The 19,729-nt window shown below is 38.4% G+C and overlaps 1 protein-coding gene across 3 annotated transcripts in view; it reads left to right on the top strand.

Moving 5' to 3' along the window:
• CRYL1 (crystallin lambda 1) overlaps positions 1–19,729 on the top strand; it is a 151,147-nt gene that overhangs the window by 41,760 nt on the left and 89,658 nt on the right. For all 3 annotated transcript variants that reach the window (XM_004778259.3, XM_004778260.3, XM_045072397.1), the window contains exon 3: positions 8,246–8,372. In XM_004778259.3, coding sequence (XP_004778316.1) covers positions 8,246–8,372 — 127 coding nt within the window. The remainder of the gene's footprint in view (positions 1–8,245; positions 8,373–19,729) is intronic.

The following is a 19,729-nucleotide window of genomic DNA, read 5'->3' as shown; positions in this document are numbered from 1 at the left end:
TAGACAAGGATTCCAATTTCTCCGTTGTCTTTATCTTTTCAAAGTAATAAATGCTCCTTTTGAATAAAACTTCAAAAATAGAAATATGAAAAAATTAAACCACCCATATTTTGCCCTACAGGGATAATTCTTAACATTTTCTTTTCTCCAATTTTGAATAAAAATTTATAAATTAATTGAAGAGACGATGGCAATATTTTGACTTCTAGTGCTAGGCTGACCTCTAGAGGTAGAAATGGTAGGCTGCAGCCACGTACTCCTGTGTCTTGAATGAGTACATTCTTAGTTCTTAAATGGTGTAGACTGCAACGTTCTGGAATGTCTGAGCCTGCTGAAAACCCCACTAAGACCCCTTTCTTTTCCAGGTGTTTATGTGTTAAGTTCTTGAAAAATACCAATGAAAAATATTGGAACTGGTCTAACTGGGATAAAACATGGCCAAATGGCTGGTTTTGATTTATGGGCATAGTTAACTGAACTTGAGGGATTGTCTGAGTATATCTGAAAGCTCCTCCAAACGTTTCATCTGGTTTTCTCTTAGGATCCCTGCACAGTAGGGTTCTAGACATTCAGCCATGCAGCATTCCAGTTGGTAAATGTGTGATCAGGTCTCTCCCCTCATGACCATGTCTTTTCCAGGGGCAGAGAGGGCCTTGAGGCCAAACTGCTTATACAGATTCTTTGCCTAGAGTCTAATCTGCATGAGGCCATTGGTGTGGTTATTCTGGCTACTACCCTCTGTCTCTTTTTCCTTTCTTTCGCCATAGGGACAATCCCGGGAAGTCTGTAGAACACCATCTCATCAAAGAAACAGCCGCTTTTGTGGTCCCATCTATCTAACCTAATCTCATTCCCCACATTGGGAGGAAAGGCTAAAATTTGCTTTGGCTTACTAAAGTTTAAAGCAGGTGTTTTTGAGCGCATTAGCTACTCAAACATAATTCTCCCAAGGGGGAAATATGTTATCATTGTGTTTTTAGGCTATGGCATTAAAAAATCCTGTCTGCATGAAAAAGTGCTCCACCTCACTCGGCATCAGGGAAATACAAATCAAAACCACAATGAGATACCATCTCACACCAGTTAGAATGGCTAAAATTAACAAGTCAGGAAATGACAGATGCTGGCGAGGATGTGGAGAAAGGTGAACCCTCCTACACTGTTGGTGGGAATGCAAGCTGGTGCAACCACTCTGGAAAACAGCATGGAGGTTTCTCAAAAAGTTGAAAATAGAGCTACCCTACGACCCAGCAATTGCACTACTGGGTAGGGTAGGTAGGTAAATATACCCTAAAAATACAAACATAGTGATGCAGAGGGGCACGTGCACCTGAATGTTTATAGCAGCAATATCCACAATAGCCAAACTATGGAAAGAACCTAGATGACCATCAAAAGATGAATGGATAAAGAAGATGTGGTATATATATACAATGGAATACTATGCAGCCATCAAAAGAAATAAAATCTTGCCATTTGCGATGATGTGGATGGAACTAGAGGGTATTATGCTTAGCAAAATAAGTCAATCAGAGAAAGACAACTATCATGTGATCTCCCTCATATGAGGAAGTGGAGATGCAATGTGGGGGGTTTTGGGGATAAGAAAAGAATAAATTAAACAAGATGGGATCAGGAGGGAGACAAACCATAAGAGACTCTTAATCTCACAAAACAAACTGAGGGTTGCTGGGGCGAGAGCGGGTAGGGAGAGGGTTGGTGGGATTATAGACATTGGGGAGGGTATGTGCTATGGTGAGTGCTGTGAAGTGTGTAAACCTGGCGATTCACCGACCTGTACCCCTGGGGCTAATAATACAGTATATGTTTATAAAAAAATAAAAAAATTATAAAAAAATAAATAAAAACCCTGTCTGAATTCAGTAGAAAATAGTTGTGTGAGGTTGGTGGCTAAAAGAACTTTAATGTTTTGCTTATTTAAAAAAATGACAAGAAGCACGTATGTCAATATTGGTGGTTGCTAGTTCTCAGTAGAAATATGGGGATGTTTATTATTCTTTCTACTTTCTTTTTACTTTTAAAAATAAATTGTGAAAACAAAGTCTTTCCAGAAAAGGAACAGGGGCACCATATTATGTTTCTTACTTGTTCCTCTTTAACAACAAACACACTTAATTGAATAGAAATGATTTTTTGGTTGGTAGCTGTAAACCATTCTTCAGCGATATGAACACTTTTATTCGGGTTGTATTTATGGGCAATGTGGTTAACATTTACCAGTGTTATTGATCCCTACACTTAGTTATTGCTGCAGGTCTAATTTATATAAATCATACCGTTTAAAACCAAGCAGTTTAGATACGTTATAATTTCCTTCAGCCAATAGTTCCATCTAATTTCTGAACAAAATAGATGCTAGGCCTATTCAGGTTATGAGGATAGAGGTACCCAGATTACCTCTGTCAGTGGGGATTGATTGTGAGGCTCTTCAAGGAAGCAAGGGACACTGGAAGCTATCCCTGCAGCTACATCACTGTTGCAGAAACGGGACATTGTTCAGGCGACATCTGAGCTTCTGGTAGTCAGTCAACAGCTCTGGGAACTTTCAGCAGTTTTGGGGAGGATGGTTTCCTAGCTGGTTCTTGTCTGGGGTCCTGCCTTACTAAAGCCTACCATTGCAGTGACTGTACTGTTGGATGTATGTCTATGGCTCCACCGACCCTTGACTAACCCACTTTGAGGGTCTTCATTTCAAACTGCCCAGCAGGAATCAACTAATTGATGGGCCATGTACCACGAGGCATAGGCTCCCAGTAGGCTCTGTTGGTAATGAAATCCTGAAAGGAGCTGGGGCGGGGGGTTGTTAGGTACACCAGGGCTCCCCAGATGGAAAACAGGAGCCCTGTGTCCTAAGTTCAAACTTGACAGGCTGGGACTCTGGTGTTAGGCAGCATTCATGAGGGAAGGAGTGGATGCAAACTCCTATTTTCTCCAGGAAACTGGCTACCTTGAATCTTTGGGTTTAAGCCAATAAATTGTGCCAATTAGTCCTATAAGTAAGTCCCACCAGACAGGATTTCTTTCTTTCTTTCTTTCTTTTTTTTTTTTTTTTTACATGAGAGAGCCATCGTGGTTTAGTAGGAAGAGTGGGGAAAAAGCAGTTCTTATTCAGTATGTATAAAGGAAAGAGTCAGAAGACTGTTTTCCATCCCATACGTGGCTAATGCTTTATATCCTTGAGTGAGTCTGTAACCAGTTTGGGCCTCGATTTCTGAAGCAACAGAGTGAATAGGCTAGATTATGTAAAAAAAGAAGCATTCTTTGTGTTTTGATGCATTTCAGAAATATATTGTTTTTAAGACTAAGTTTATTGGCTTCAGGTGAATTTAGGTATTATATATGTAAATATATATAATATTTATATAACAACAATACATATAAATTATATATATAATATATATATAAAATTTCTAAGTGGGCAAAATTGGGAAACAGAAGAGTAAGACCTTACCAGTGGTAACTCTAAAAAGTTACCACTTTTTTTTTTTTAAAGATTTTATTTATTTGTCAGAGAGAGCGAGCGAGAGCGAGCACAGGCAGACAGAGTGGAAGGCAGTCAGACGGAGAAGCAGGCTCCCTGCAGAGCAAGGAGCCCGATATGGGACTCGATCCCAGGACGCTGGGATCATGACCCGAGCCGAAGGCAGCTGCTTAACCAACTGAGCCACCCAGGCATCCCAAAAGTTACCACTTTTTAAAAGAAAAAAGGGTTTTTTTTTTGCTACACATATGAACAAGAACCATGTTTAGTCAATTAGCAATTGTATGTTATAAATTCATGTGCATAGTAGACATCATATTCACATTGAATAACTCATTACTGAAATGGATATATGTTATAGTATTTCTCTTTTCTCATGAAATATAAAATGCACATGATATTTAAGAATATTAGATTTTAAAGAAATAGTCTAGAGTTTAGTTTCTGGTAATATGGCAAAGTGAGTATCCTGAAAGCCCTTTCCACTTCAAAATACTTAAAAGTATTAAGTAAATGTATAGCTTATAATGCATAGCTGAGCTGGCAAGAAAGTAATGGAAATTCTGAGAGGTCAAATTTGGGAGTGCAGATCCTAAGAGATATGTGGACATCACAGCTGCTCTAAGATATTTGCGAATCTTGCTTTGGTTCTAACATCAACCCTTAATCTGTGCAAGATGGGGTATCCAATTGTAGACCCCCAAGTGAAGCTAGTATTCAGAGGGCAATACTGCTAGTGAAAGGAGTAGTAGGACAAAATAACTAATCTGTATGTGGAGGCTTGTCTGTCTTGGCCTTGGTTCTAGGTGGAGGGGAGAAAGAGTTTCTCTGAGAATTTATAACCACAAACCACCTTTCCAAGAGTTTGGAGCCCAAATTCTTATTACCTGTGTAGTCTTTAAACCACTAATCCAAGAATTCAGATTGGTTCCTTTGTTAGTATTGCCTGCAGTGCCTATCAGAAGGAAGATGCATATCGTCTCCAGAATAATGTACCTTAAACCAGAGGATCAAGGAATTCCCACAGAATTAAGTGAACATCAGCTCACAGCTAAAAATTCCCAAATACACGAGAGACCAGGTTTTATGAGCATATTAAACCGGAAGTCAGATCTGAAGATATTTAGCATGGAATTTAGGAGATGAAAAGATGGAAAATGTGAAAAAGTAGTTATGGAATATGGAAGATACAGAGAGGATGCCCTACACATCTCATTAGAGGTCTGAAAGATTTAGAGAGAATAGGGAAGAACAATTTATGAAGATAAAATTATTGAGACTTCATTTCAGTTGAAGACATAGATCCTCATATTCTGAAAGAACAAAGTGTCCTAAGCAGGAGAAATAAAAAAGATAGCTGTATCTGTGTACATCACAGGCAAGCTACACAACACCAAGGGACATAAGAAAAGTCTTAAAAGCAGTCAGAGAGAGAAAAGACAGACTACCTATAAAAGAATGACAAATTGACGACAAACTTTTCAACAGCTAGTGGAATTCAGAATATGGTGGAAAAATACCCACAAAGTACAAAGAGCCAAACATAACCTAAGTATCTGATCTGAGGCAGCTTTAATAGATAAATCCTCTCTGTTCTGTAAGCACAATTTCAAACAGTAATTTTACAGGAATTCTACATATATCACATATTCTATTTGTTCTGAAAGGTTTTTTTTTTTAAGGGTAGTAAGCAGAACAATGATTCCCCCAAAGATGTCCATGTCTAATTCCCAGAACCTGGGAATATATTACCTAACAAGGCAAAAAGAGGTCATATGTGATTAAGTTAGGAATATGAATATGGGAGTTTATCCAGGTGGGCTCAATGTAATCACAGGGGTCCTTATCAGGGGAAGAGAGTCAGGAGAGCCAAAGAAGGAGGTGTGATGACCACAGAGTTTGGACTGATGAGATTGTAGATTTCTCATCTGTTGCTAAGACACCACACAATACTCTAGACAACTAATACAGACTTCTTGATGAACTGGCTAAGAAACAGACCTTGTTTTGTATGTTTTCAGTTACTAACTTTATAAACCTCTACTTTAAAGTATGTGTAATGTTTAAAAATATTTTCCAATGCTTGCTCACTGGGGGTAGTGGTCAGGGGTACTCAGTTCCCAGCATTGACTTGTGCCAAGGAGGGACTTCTGCATATGTGTCCTTAGGTTCCTCCAAAGTAAGGGAGCCATTTTCTGGCCTGACTTTAAGATATATATATATTTTAGCTAATATATTACGGATCTTCCAAATTATCTATATGACAACAATCTCAGATTCTTCCTTTCCTTTAAAAAAGTTTGGGTTCAAGTTCCATGTGTGATGATGACCTGCAGTGGTGTTTTTATCTTTGTCAACTCAGAAGCAGGAAAGACTTAGAATCTGCCTGATCATTTGTCGACTTGTTATCTTTGCCATGTGGAGCTTCTTTTTGCTAAGTGTGTAACCATCTGTTTGCATTTCAGCATATCTTTGTATTGTTTTTTTAAAGTAACAGTGGCAAGACAGTTTTTGTTTCTCAGTTTTTTTTTTAAAGATTTTATTTATTTATTTGACAGACAGAGATCATAAGGAGGCAGAGACGCAGGCAGAGAGAGAGAGGAGGAAGCAGGCTCCCCGCTGAGCAGAGAGCCTGGGATTCTGGGACCATGATCTGAGCCGAAGGCAGAGGCTTCAACCCACTGAGCCTCCCAGGCGCCCCTCTGTTTCTCAATTTGTAGCTAAAACAAAATACAGGATGCATAGTTTTAAGAAGGAGAAAAAACCAAAAAAACAACAAAAGCACAGCCCCAAACATTTCGAGCTGGCCCAGCATTCATGGCTAGGCCATGGGATTTTCCTTTTGTACATAAACAGTCTTAAGAACTCCTCTCTGACAGAGTCACTCTTAGGCCATGACAGAATGAGACAAAGCAAAACCACATTTTGAATTTGTCTAACCATGGACAAAAATGAGATCACTGTGCAACCCACAAATACTGAGCAGCCTTGTCTTGGCTAAAATGAATGACTGCTACTTCTTCATCCCTGACAGCTTTATCTTCAGTCTAGTCTTTCCTCCAAACATTTATATTTATTGAGATATTCAGTGTTCAAGTTTCCTTCTCTTTCTACAGCATCCAATCCAGTAAACTCAGACCCTCAGATTGTCTTCCAAATCACCCAACCAAAGCTCAAATCCTGCTATAGGTTCCCGCTGACACTCTCTTACTAATACCCTACAGTTCCCCCTACTGGGCATTTTCCCTCAATGCAGCGAGTAACAAACCTGACTTGTTACACTGTAGGTTTATTCCTGATAGTCTTTGGCTGAAGACACTGACAGCTTAAAGATTAAAACCGTGAAGATGAAATGATGTAAAAATTATTTGACTCACTGGCAGAAATCCACAGAATCTTTTGGAAAGCATAAATGTGTTTGTATATGTTGTATGTGTTTGTATTTATTTACTATGTTGTGAATTATAAGCAGGACTGACTCCATAATTTGTGAGGCCAAGTGCAAATGAAAATGTGGGGCCCTTTGCTTGATATTCATTAAGCATTTTGAAACTGTGACTGCAGAGCATTAAACCCAGTGAGACCGTGCTTCTGAGCTCGGGTCTCTGTGACTACATGAGTGATGCCCTGTGAAGCCCCTAGTTCAGACGGTGAGATACTTTCTTTCAATCCTGTTCCCTCGGGATTGATGGAAGTAGGTGAAGAACTACTACTTTCTAATCTCACCTCCTCTTGGCCTTGCCTCATCTCTTAAAAAAAAAAATCTAATTGTGGTAAAATACAACATCAAAGTTACTATCTTAATAATTTTTGGGAATACAGTTTAGTGATATCAAGTGTATTCTCACTGTTGTACAACCATCTATCTCCAAAAGGTCATCTTGTGAAACTGAAACTGTCCCCATTAAACCACAGGTACCCTACTCCAGCCCTGGCAGCCACCATTCTACTTCCTGCCTCTGAATTTCGCTATTCTAGGTACCTCATATAAATGGAATCATACAGTATTTGTCTCTTTGTGACTGGCTGATTTCACTTGGTGTCATGTCCTCGAGGTTCATCCATGCTGCAGATTTTCCTGCCCCCCCTTAAAAAAGATTATTTATTTATTTATTTATTTGAGGTCGGGGAGAGAGCGCATGAGCAGGGGGGAGGAAAAGAGAGAGGGAGGAGCAGACTCCCTGCTGAGCAGAGAGCCTCTGATGCAGGGCTCTATCTGAGGACCCTGAAATTATGACCTGATCCCAAGGCAGATGCTTAACCAGCTGAGCCACCAAGGTATCCAATTTCCTGCCTTTTGAAGGCTGAAGAACATTCTATTGAATTCCATTGCATGTATGTACCACATTTGTTTTCATCCATATATGGACTTCTGGATTGTTTCATCTTTTGGCTGTTGTGAACAATGCTTCTGTGAACATGAAGACACAAATGCCTATTTGAGTATCTGCTTTCACGTTGTGGGGATATTGACAGAATTGGAATTGCTGGATCATATGGTAGTTAGTTCTCTTTTTGACTTTTTGAGAAACCATCAAACTGTTTGCTGCAGTGACTTCCCCTTTTACATTTCCACGACATTGTACATCCTTATTAACTCTTGTTTTATTTTCTATTTTTAAATCCTAATGGGTGTAAAGTGGTATATCGTTGTGGTTTTGATTTGCATTTCCCTACTGATTTGCGTTTACCTTTGTTTTTAAATTTGCTTTAGAATACTCACAGAGTCACTCTTCTTTCTAGAAAAGAGATGAAGTTTCTGGAGCAGTCAGGTTCTCTGAAAGGCTCCCTGGGTGCTGAAGAACAGCTGTCACTCATCAGTGGGTGTTTGAATATTCAAGAGGCAGTAGAGGGCGCCATGCACATTCAGGTGAGTTGATATTACTCTCAAGTCTCTAAGGACGTGAAGAGATTGTCTCCAACCTCCTTGGAAGAACGTGGGGTTGCGGGGAGAGCAGGGGTTCGGGGAGAGATAAAGGGCAGTGCAAGGTGTGGGTATCTTGTACACTGAAGGTCAGGGTTGTGTTTTATGTGATAGGAAGCATTGTTTCAAAACATCTCCTATAACATCTCATCAAACTACTGTGATTAGATATTGTTTTTCAGAGGTATTAGAATTTTGAACAGAAATAGGTTTTCTGGACAGCTAACACTTTCACTTTATGTTTCTGTTGAATGAGAGATTATATTCCTGTTCTCATATGTAATTGTAAAAACTTAAACCATCTGAAATACACACTTTCATCTCTCGTAACATTTGCACTTAACTTTTCCAACAACTTTACTTAGAAAAAGAACTCCTTGGGGCACTGTTGGCACAGCAGGGAACGCTGCAGGCAGGCTCTCCAGGGGCTGTGCTGGCAACTGGTTGCCTGCCCACTCAGGACCCATCCCTCCTGAAGCTCCTGTGTCTATAGACAGCATGTAAGAACCCAGATGTATAAACTTGTCTTTTAAAAATATTGCACTTACTGCTGAAAGGTTTAAGTGGATTTACCAAAAACTGAAAGAAGCGTCACTCCTGATACCCTTCTTATATTTTGTGAGGCTTTGCATTTCTGTTGACTCAGTGTTGCACATTTCATGTGGTTTCTGTGATGACATTCTCACCAATGATCTGGGAGCAAACCCAAAAGACTAAGTGTGTTTTATGGTCAGCAGCTGCACTGCAATTGAGGTCCAATACAGTTAATCAAGGTTCTCAGTCTTTGTAGCTCTAAAAGTTCTCTAGTCCATTTAACAAACACATGTCCAACAGAGTGTAAGAAGAGGAATGGATACATAAGATATGTCAATTCCATCTGTCTTTTGAGTATTTTCACCCCTGTCTCTCATTTGGAGAAGGCTGTATATAACTGGGGAGTCCTATAAGGGATCAGAAAGCTCCCACCGGAGCTTTCCAGTGCTGTCTCTTCCCACCCTCGTGGTGCTACTGGGTGCTGTCAGGGAGGGACTTGCTTCTGGGGAGCACAGAAGCCTTGCAGCCATTCCAGTGTGAGCTCAGCAGAGAAGGTTCTTCACAGGCACTTTGTTTCTAAGGAAAGTGTATGCTTCTTATGCTGCTCCTGCTGGCGGAAGGAAAAACAGTTTGTTTTGTGGCTCCTGACATTAGAAAGGGCCTGTGGAAGCTTCCTGCCATGGAGGTGGTGGTTGAGGACACAGACTTTTAGTCAAGTGGACTTTGCACTAAGCAGCTGTGTGTCCTTGTGAGTTTAACTTTTAAGCCCCACTTTCTTATCTGGACATTGGGCATAATAAAGTGCACTGGATGGTTGTGAAGCGAACCATACAAGCTTACATCTAAGGTCACCCTCCTTGAAGGCAAGCTCCGTTTTTCCAATGAGAAGATTAAAAAAAATTATTTTGGGGGTCAATTTGTTATATACTATTTATATGATACATATAAAATACTATAATCACATGATGTGATCTGAAATAAGAATATGTTACACATTACTGAAATATTTCTACTTTCCCACTTCACAAAGCACTTCTTTTAAAAAAATTAAAGTTTTATTTCTCTATTTGAGAAAGAGCATGAGAAGAGGGAGGGCCAGAGGGAAAAGACAAGCAGACTCCCCGCTGGGCGCAGAGCCAGATGGGGCCACGTGACTGGCTGGGTGCCAGCTCAGTGAGGGACTCCACGCAGGGCTTGATCCAGGATCCTGGCATCATGACATCATGACCGGAGCTGAAGTCAGACGTTTAACCAACTAAGCCACCCAGGCGATCCAAAGCACTTCTGTTCAAACTCTTAATAGGTGTCTCTGACTCCGGTGTCTTTGTCTTCAGTAGTGATGTTTTTGAGGCTCCTTTCCAGGCAGAGTTTTCCAGAGCACATCACTGTTGCTTTCCTAAGATGTTGCTGTGCAGAGCCTTTTTAACCCACATATGACGTGACATTAGAAGTTTTATCTCCAGCTTCAACTACTAATTCTCAAACCTTCGGGTGTTTTTTTCTCTCTGCAGTGTTGCACTTGTGGTTCCTCAACATAACAACTGGCTATGTTACTTTTTTTGTTTTAAAATTATCTTTATAAAGTTTATTTCTGAATTTCCCCACACTAGCAATTGCTAAATCATGCCCTAGGGATAATTCAAATGTCTGTGTTCAATTTCTTTGTCTCCTGGTCCCATTTGAAAAACTGGGTTTTATCAGATGATTTCTATGCTAGCATCATTGAATTAGTTCAGAAGAATGTGTCTTCCCCAAACAGTATATTATTTCTTAAAAAATGGAGATCCCTTCATAATAGAACTGTATAATGACTTCAATATAAGGCAAGTCTTTTATGGGATGATTTTTGGGAAATATGTTAAGTTATGATGCATGAAAATGCTTAACCACAGCACTTGGCACAATAGAAAATGCCTAAAAAATTGATAAGTAATTTTGTAATGTGACCATTTGTATACAAATTTGATAATAAATGATATGGGGTAATATATGTTGTTCCATGCAAAGTATTGAAAACTGCCCTTTAAGGTCTGTCTTTATTTTATAGATTGAATGTATTTACATGACATTTACATGTCGAGCAGCATCTATTATGCACAACAACACTAAGTGAGGCAGTGTAGGGAGAGGAATATAGAAAAGATGATGTAAACTCTACTAGGTTTATTTCCTATGAGAGATTACGTTCTTCAGAAATTACTTGTACCTTTAGTCCCACAAAGATTAATGGAGAGGTGCACAGATCCGACCAGAGGCCTTGGGAAGTTTTGATGAAGATAGGATTTGAGAGCCTGCTCTGGCCTTTGACAAGTGGATTTTGGGGGCTGAGGAGGGGACAGTGTCTCAGAAAGAGATGAAAAGAGGATGAGAGGTGCCTGTGAGTTTGTCTGAAGCAACCAGAGTAGAATGGTGAGGCTGAGTCATAGGAGAGGTGGAAAAAGCCTGGAAGTAGAAGCTGAGTGGGGATTTCTTGAAATGCCAAACTGAAGACTTACTTAGATGAAAAGAGTTAACCTTTATAAAATGCTTGGAGTAATGCATGGCACATAAGAGCCCAATTTAAGTGTTCTCTTAAAGAAATTAAAGAGTTTGGGTTTCGTTCTATATCCTGATTAGAATCCTCCAAGTAAGGTGTTTGGTAGAACAGTGAAATAGATCAGAAAGAAAAAAAAGTCAAGATTTCATTTTTGTCTGTTGCTTTGACTGATTTTCTTGGACATGTTTACACATTTCTTTGTATGATATAGGGCAGATTTGATTTCCCAAATTTTGCAACCAATGCATATCAATTTCACCTTATGTTTATCAAAAAGTAAATAGACACTTCCAAATCAAAACTTGCCTAAAATTGTGTCATGTGTTTGTTAAATTACATTAGGTCTCTAACAACCTAAGAAAGTTAAAAATATGTTTTGAAGAGTAAAGGGTGAAGAAAGTTTAAGAAAATGCTGTATAGGTCCATCATTCCAAAAATGTCTTAACATTTTAATATATTTGTATTTCTTTCCCTTTCTCCTACTTATTTTTTGTCTTTCTCTAACACCCTTGACATTATACTGTAAACAGAATTTTATATCATGATTTTTGTTTAAAGTTTAGAGCACTACTTGCTATGTGATTTGTCTAAGATTCTAGCAGATAGAAGTATGATTTTTGGACTTAAAATAATTGTTATGTTTATCATGTGATATCCAACCTGGAAGAACCTTCCATCTAAGAATGACATTAAAGCTGATCTTCCAAAATGCCATCTGTCAGGCAGCGACTCTACCAGGCCTCACAGTCCTGCCTTATCTTAGTACCCACAGACTTGGTAGCTGTACCCTTACCAGCTCTCATAATTCTCTTTTCCAATTTATAATAGGAAACATTCACAATGTAGGAAAATTAATCTAGGCTATTTGGAGGCATTTTTCTTACAAAAAGAAAATTAACATTACTTTTGGGAGTTTGTGAGTTAACAAATAAGCAAAACCACATTGCTTGCCACACAGTTGTTCAACTACAAAAGTCCCACTGTAGGATTTACTGAGTCCCCAAGGATCAAAGCCCCAGCAAGGTGAGTGTAACTCTCTGTGGTAGATTTGTCTTCTCCCTAACCCCAGAGGGCAGGAGCATGGATCAGAAAGTTCCTTAATTGACCGCTGAAATGTGGGAGCATAGAAGAATGAAACCTGAATTTCTAGAACTTAGTGCAATTTGGAAATCAAATCTTGCCTAGCAAGAAAATCGACTATGCTGGAAAAATACGTTTATTCTGAAAAGCCTGTCTAAAGCTTTGACTGACTCTGAAAGAGCATTAAGCCTCATTAGCCATGATACAGAGCTTTATCTGATCTCTGGAATTTAAGACTTGAGACTGAAGTAGCTGGTAGGAGCCGTGGGAATGGCTTATAGAATTAGGGAGTTTAAATGGACTTGCCTTATGCAGAAATCAAGGACAACTGCTGAAATCTGGAAGTAAGAATTAAATCATCTGTATGGATAAGGAGAATTTACATCTGAACTTCACCTTTAAAATTTAGAGGATGCTGGTCATTTTGATGAGGACTTTCAGACTTTCAGTAATTATAGGATGGAGTATTCATAAACACTGACTTTACTTTTTCTTAAAGGATGGGAGCTTGTTGGACTTTTGGTCTTGATTCACTGAGGCTCGGAATAATCCTTTCAATAGGCATGGGGGTGTGGGTGTGGGGTGCTCATGTAGCGAAGGGCACATGGGGCAGCCAACACTGAGAACATACAGGAGTGTACATGGAAACTTGAATTTCATTTTTCCTGTTCCATGTGCTTTTAAATTTTTATTTATTTATTTATTTTTAAAAGATTTTATTTCTTTATTTGACAGAAAGAGAGAGAGAGAGACCACAAGCAGGCAGAGAGGCAGGCAGAGAGAGATGGGGGGGAAGCAGGGTCCCTGCCGAGCAGAGAACTCTATGTAGGGTTCGATCCCAGGACCCTGAGACCACGACTCAGGCAAAAAGCAGAGCTACCCAGGCACCCCCCATGTGCTTTTTTTAAAGAAAAATTTGTAAAATCAGATTTATTGAAGTATAGTTTACATATAATAAAATTCACCAGTTTCAGTGACCAGGTTTATATGTTTTGACTAATGCATATAATGATGTAGCCACTATCACATTCACACTTGAGAACATTTCCATTACTGCACAGAATGCCCTCCTTCTCCTTGTGGTCAGTCTCCTCTACCCTTCAGGTGCTGGTAATCAGGCATCTGTTTTTTTTGTCCCTATAGTTTTGCCTTTTCCATAATATTCCATTTATTTCCTAATTTCCCTTAAGACCTCCACTTTCACTCATGGATTAATGAAGTGGGTTAACATACAGATTGAGGGGAGCTTTCCAGATATATTTCTGTTATTATTTCTAGTCTAATTCCATTATGACCCCCAAACATACTTTACAAGATTCTAGTTCTATTTATTGAAATGTGTTTTATGACCCATCATATAGTCGCTTTTGGTGAATATTCCAAGTGAGGTAGAAAAAATGTTTATTCTGCTGTTGGGTGGAGTGAACTATAAATATCAATCAGATCAAGTTGCTTATAGTCTTAGTCACGTCTTTTCCACCCTAATGGAATTTCCATCTATTTATTCTGTCACTGAGAGAAAAGTGTTGAAGTCTATACTCTAATATGGACTTATTTCTCAATGAATTCAAACTAAGCATATAGTTGAGTCTCACTTTTTTAATCGCAGCTTACAGTCTATGTCTTTTTTTTTTTAAAGATTTTATTTATTTATTTGACAGACTGAGATCACAAGTAGACAGAGAGGCAGGCAGAGAGAGAGAGAGAAGGAAGCAGGCTCTCCGCTGAGCAGAGAGCCTGATGCGGGGCTCGATCCCAGGACCCTGGGATTATGACCTGAGCCGAAGGCAGAGGCTTTAACCCACTGAGCCACCCAGGTGCCCCACAGTCTATGTCTTTTAATTAGCATGTTTAGTCCATTAAATTTAATGTAATTATTGATGTGGGTGGACTAAAATTCTACCTTATTGTTTTCCATTTGTTCTATTTACTTTTTTTAAGTTTTTATTTAAATTCCAGTTAGTTAACTTACAGTGTAATATTTGTTTCCACTGTACACTACAGTGATTCAACACTTCCATATATCAGCCAGTGCTCATCACAAAAAGTGCACTCCTCACTCCCCATCACCTATTTCATCCATCCTCCCACTCACATCCCCTCTGGTAACCATCATTTCTTTAAAGTTCTCTCTGGTTAAGAGTCTCTTTCTTGGTTTGCTTCTCTCTCTCTCTTTATCCTTTGCTCATTTGTTTTGTTTCTCAAATTTCACATATAAGTGAAATCATATGGTATTTATTTTTCTCTGACTTAGTTGGCTTAGCATAATATTCTCTAACTCCATCCATCTCATCACAAAATGGCAAGATTTCATTCTTTTTTATGGCTGAATAATATTCCATTGTAGATATACAACATCTTTTTTATCCATTCATCGGTTGATGGATACTTGGGCTTTTTCCATAATTGGCTATTGTAAATTATACTGCTATAAACATCAGGGTGCAGTTATCCCATTGAATTAGTATTTTTGTATCCTTTGGGTAAATACCTAGTTGTGCAATTGGTGGGTCATAGGGTAGTTCTATTTTTAACTTTGAGGAATCGCCATACTGTCTTCCATAGTGGCTGCACTAGTTTGCATTCTCACCAATAGTATAAGAAGGTTCCCGTTTCACTACATCCTCGCCAGTACCTGATGTTTCTTGTGCTTTTGATTTTAGCCATTTTGACAGATGTGAGGTGATATCTTATTGTAGTTTTGATTTGTATGTCTCCGATTATCAGTGATATTAGCATCTTTTCATGTGTCTGTTGATCATTTGGATGTCTTCCTTGGAAAAATGTCTATTCATATCTTCTGCCCATTTCTCTTTTTTTTTTTTTTTTTAAAGATTTTATTTATTTACTTGACGGACAGAGATCACAAGTAGGCAGAGAGGCGGGCAGAGAGAGAGAGGAGGAAGCAGGCTCCCTGCTGAGCAGAGAGCCCTATGTGGGGCTCGAGCCCAGGACCCTGAGATCACGACCTGCGCCGAAGGCAGAGGCTTTAACCCACCGAGCCACCCAGGCACCCCTCTTCTGCCCATTTCTTGACTGGATTTTTTTTGGGGGGGGTGTTGAGTTTTCTGAGTTCTTTATAGATTTTGGATACTGACCCTTTATCTCATATGTCATTTGCAAATATCTTCTCCCATTCCTAGGTTGCTTTTAGTTCTGCTGATTGTTTCGTTTACTGTGCAGAAACTTTTTATTTTGATGTAGTCCCCAAAATATATTTTTGCTTTTGTTTTCCTTGCTTCAGGAGACATATCTAGAAAAAAGTTGCTGTGGCCAGTGTCAGAGAAATTACTGTCTCTGATTTATTCAAGGACTTTTATGGTTTCAAGTCTTATATTTAGGTCTTTAATCCATTTTGAGTTTATTTTTGTATATGGTGAAAGATAATGGTCCAGTTTCATTTTTTTGCATGTGGCTGTCCAGTTTTCCCAATACTGTTTATTGAAGAAACAGTCATTTTCCAACTGGGTATTCTTTCCTGCTTTGTTGAAGATTAACTGACATATAATTGTGGGTTCATTTCTGCATTTTCTCTTCTGTTCCATTGATCTATGTGTCTGTTTTTATGCCAGTACCAAACTGTTTTGATTACTACAGCTTTGTACTATGACCTGAAGTCCAGAATTGTGATACCTCCAGGTTTGCTTTTCTTTTTCAAGATTGCTTTGGCTATTCAGGGTCTTGTGTGATTCCATACAAATTTTAGGATTATTTGTTTTAGTTCTGTGACAAATGCAGTTGGTGTTTTGATAGGAATTACATTAAGTGTATAGATTGCTTTAGGTAGTATAGACATTTTAACAATGTTTGCTTTCCCAGTCCATGAGGATGGAACATCTTTCAATTTCTTTGTGCCATCTTTAGTTTCTTTCATCAGTGTTTGATAGTTTTCAGAGTACAGGTCTTTCACTTCTTTGATTAGGTTCATTCCTAGGTATCTTGTTACTTTCGATATGATCAGAAGTGGGATTGATTCCTTAACTTCTCTTTCTGCTTCATTATTGGTGTACAGAAAGACTAGAGATATCTGTATATTGATTTTGAGTCCTGTAACTTTGCTGAATTCATTTATCAGTTCTAACAGTTTTTTGGTGGAATCTTTGGGTTTTCTATAGAGAGTGTCATCTGCAAATAGTGAAAGTTTTACTTTCTTCTTGCTGCTTTGCACACCTTTTATTTCTTTTTGTTGTCTGATAGCTAGGCCTTCCAGTACTACATTGAATTAAAGTGGTGAGGGTGGACATGCCTTTCTTGTTCCTGACCAAAGCTCTCAGTTTTCCCCCATGTAGGATGTTGTTAGCTCTGGATTTTTCATATGTGGCCTTTATTATGTTGAGATAACCTTTTTTGTTGAAAGTTTTTTATCATGAATGGATGTTGTCCTTTGTCAAATGCTTTTTCTGCATCTACTGAAATGACCACACTGTTCTTATCTTTTCTCTTATTAATGTGTTCTATCATGTTCTTTGATTTGTGTATATTGAGCCACAGTTGCAACCCAAGAATAAATCCCACTTTATTGTGGTGAATGATTTTTTTTTTTAATAGACATGGAGCCCAAAACAGGGCTGAACTCATGATCCTGAGATCAAAACCCAAGCTGAGATCAAGAGTTGAACACTCAGCCTCCTGAGCCACCCAGAAGCCCCATGAATGACTTTTTTCATGTATGGTTGGATTTGGTTTGCTGGTGTTTTGCTGAGGACTTTTGCATCCATGTTCCTCAGAGATATTGGCTTGTAGTTCTCTTTTTTAGTGGTATCTTTATCTGGTTTGGGTATCAGGGTAATGCTGGCTTCACAGAACAAATTTGGAAATTTTCTTCCTTTTCTATTTTTTGGAATAGGTTGAGAAGAATAGGTGTTAACTGTTCTTTAAATGTTGGCTAGAATTTGCCTATGAAGCCATCTGGTCCTGGAGGTTTCCTTGTTGGGAGTTTTTTGATTACTGACTCAATTTCTTTGCTGGTTCTCTGTACAAATTTTCAATTTTTCTTGTTTCAGTTTTGGTGATTTATATGTTTCTAGGACATTTATCCATTTCTTATAGGTTGTCCAATTTGTTGGCATAAGTTTTTCATAATTACCTCTTACAATTGTATTTCTGTGTTATTGTTTGTTACTCCTTCTCTTTCATTTGTGAGTTTATTTGCTTGGGTCCTTTCTTTTTTCTTTTTGATAAGTCTGGCTAGAGTTTATCAATTTCATTAATTTTTTCAAAGACCCACCTCTTGGTTTCATTGATATGTTCTATTGTTTTTTTAGTTTCTATATCATTTATGTCTGCTCTGATCTTTATTATTTCCTTCCTTCTGCTGGGTTTGGGCTTTGTTTGTTGTTTTTTTTTTCTAACTCTTTTAGATATAAGGTTAGGTTTTTGAAATTTTTCTTGTTTCTTGATGTAGGCCTGTGTAGCTTTATACTTCTGTCTTAGAACCACTTTTGATGCATTCCAAAAGTTTTAGATACTTTTGTTTTCATTTTCATTTGTTTCTATGTACTTTTTTACTTCTTTTATTTCCTGGTTGGCCCATTCATTGTTTAGTAGCATGTTCTTTAACTTGTATGTATTTGTGGTCTTTCCAGATTTTTTCTTGTGGTTGACTTCTAGTTTCATAGTGCTGTGGTCAGAAAAGGTGCATGGTATTATTTCAGTCTTCTTGAATTGGCTGACGCCTGTTTTGTGGCCTTATATGTGATCTATTCTGGAGAATATTCCATGTGCTTTTGAAAAGAATGTATATTCTGATGCTTTAAGATGGAATGTTCTGAATGTATCTGTTAAATCTGACTGTTTCAATGTATCATTCAAAGCCCTTGTTTCCTTATTGATCTTCTGCTTAGATGATCTGTCCATTGCTATGAGTGGGGTGTTACAGTTCCCTACTAATATTGTATTATTATAGATTAGTTCCTTTATGTTTGTTATTAACTATTTTCTGTACTTGGGTACTCCCATGTTGGGTGCAAACTATTTACAATTGTTATATCTTCTTGTTGGTTTGTCCCTTTATTATTATGCAGTGATCTTCTTTATCTCTTATTATAGTCTTTGTTTTAAAGTCTATTTTGTCTGGTATAAGTACTGCTACTCTGTTTTCTTTTTACATCCATTTGCATGATAAATATTTCTTCCTCTGCTCTCTTTGAATCTGCAGGTGTCTTGAGGTCTAAAATGAATGTCTTGTAAGCAGAATATAGATGGATCTTTTCTTTTTTCTTTAAATCCATTCTGATACCCTATGTCTTTTCAAATTAGCCATGGTTAACCTTCATGGGGCATGTAAGAACCTTACAATAATATACTCCTGGTTCCTTCCATCTATGCTATTATCATAGATTCTTCTTTGCACATGCCAAAACACCAACTACAGTGCCATTGCTTTTTTTTTTTTTTTTTTTTTTTTTTTTTTTTTTTTTTTTTTTTTTTTTTTTTTTTTAATTTTTTATTTTTGATAAACATATATTTTTATCCCCAGGGGTACAGGTCTATGAATCAACAGGTTTACACACTTCACAGCACTCACCAAATCACATACCCTCCCCAATGTCCATAATCCCACCCCCTTCTCCCAAACCCCCTCCCCCCGGCAACCCTCAGTTTGTTTTGTGAGATTAAGAGTCACTTATGGTTTGTCTCCCTCCCAATCCCATCTTGTTTCATTTATTCTTCTTCTACCCACTTAAGCCTCCATGTTGTATCACCACTTCCTCATATCAGGGAGATCATATGATAGTTGTCTTTCTCTGCTTGACTTATTTCGCTAAGCATGATACGCTCTAGTTCCATCCACGTTGTTGCAAATGGCAAGATTTCATTTCTTTTGATGGCTGCATAGTATTCCATTGTGTATATATACCACATCTTCTTGATCCATTCATCTGTTGATGGACATCTAGGTTCTTTCCATAGTTTGGCTATTGTGGACATTGCTGCTATAAACATTCGGGTGCATGTGCCCCTTTGGATCACTACATTTGTATCTTTAGGGTAAATACCCAATAGTGCAATTGCTGGGTCATAGGGCAGTTCTATTTTCAACATTTTGAGGAATCTCCATGCTGTTTTCCAGAGTGGCTGCACCAGCTTGCATTCCCACCAACAGTGTAGGAGGGTTCCCCTTTCTCCGCATCCTCGCCAACATCTGTCATTT

Source organism: Mustela putorius, unplaced genomic scaffold (assembly GCF_011764305.1).
Source record: "Mustela putorius furo isolate JIRA1106 unplaced genomic scaffold, ASM1176430v1.1 tig00004035_pilon_pilon_pilon, whole genome shotgun sequence".
NCBI lineage: Eukaryota > Metazoa > Chordata > Mammalia > Carnivora > Mustelidae > Mustela > Mustela putorius.
This window is presented reverse-complemented; position numbering and strand designations above follow the sequence as displayed.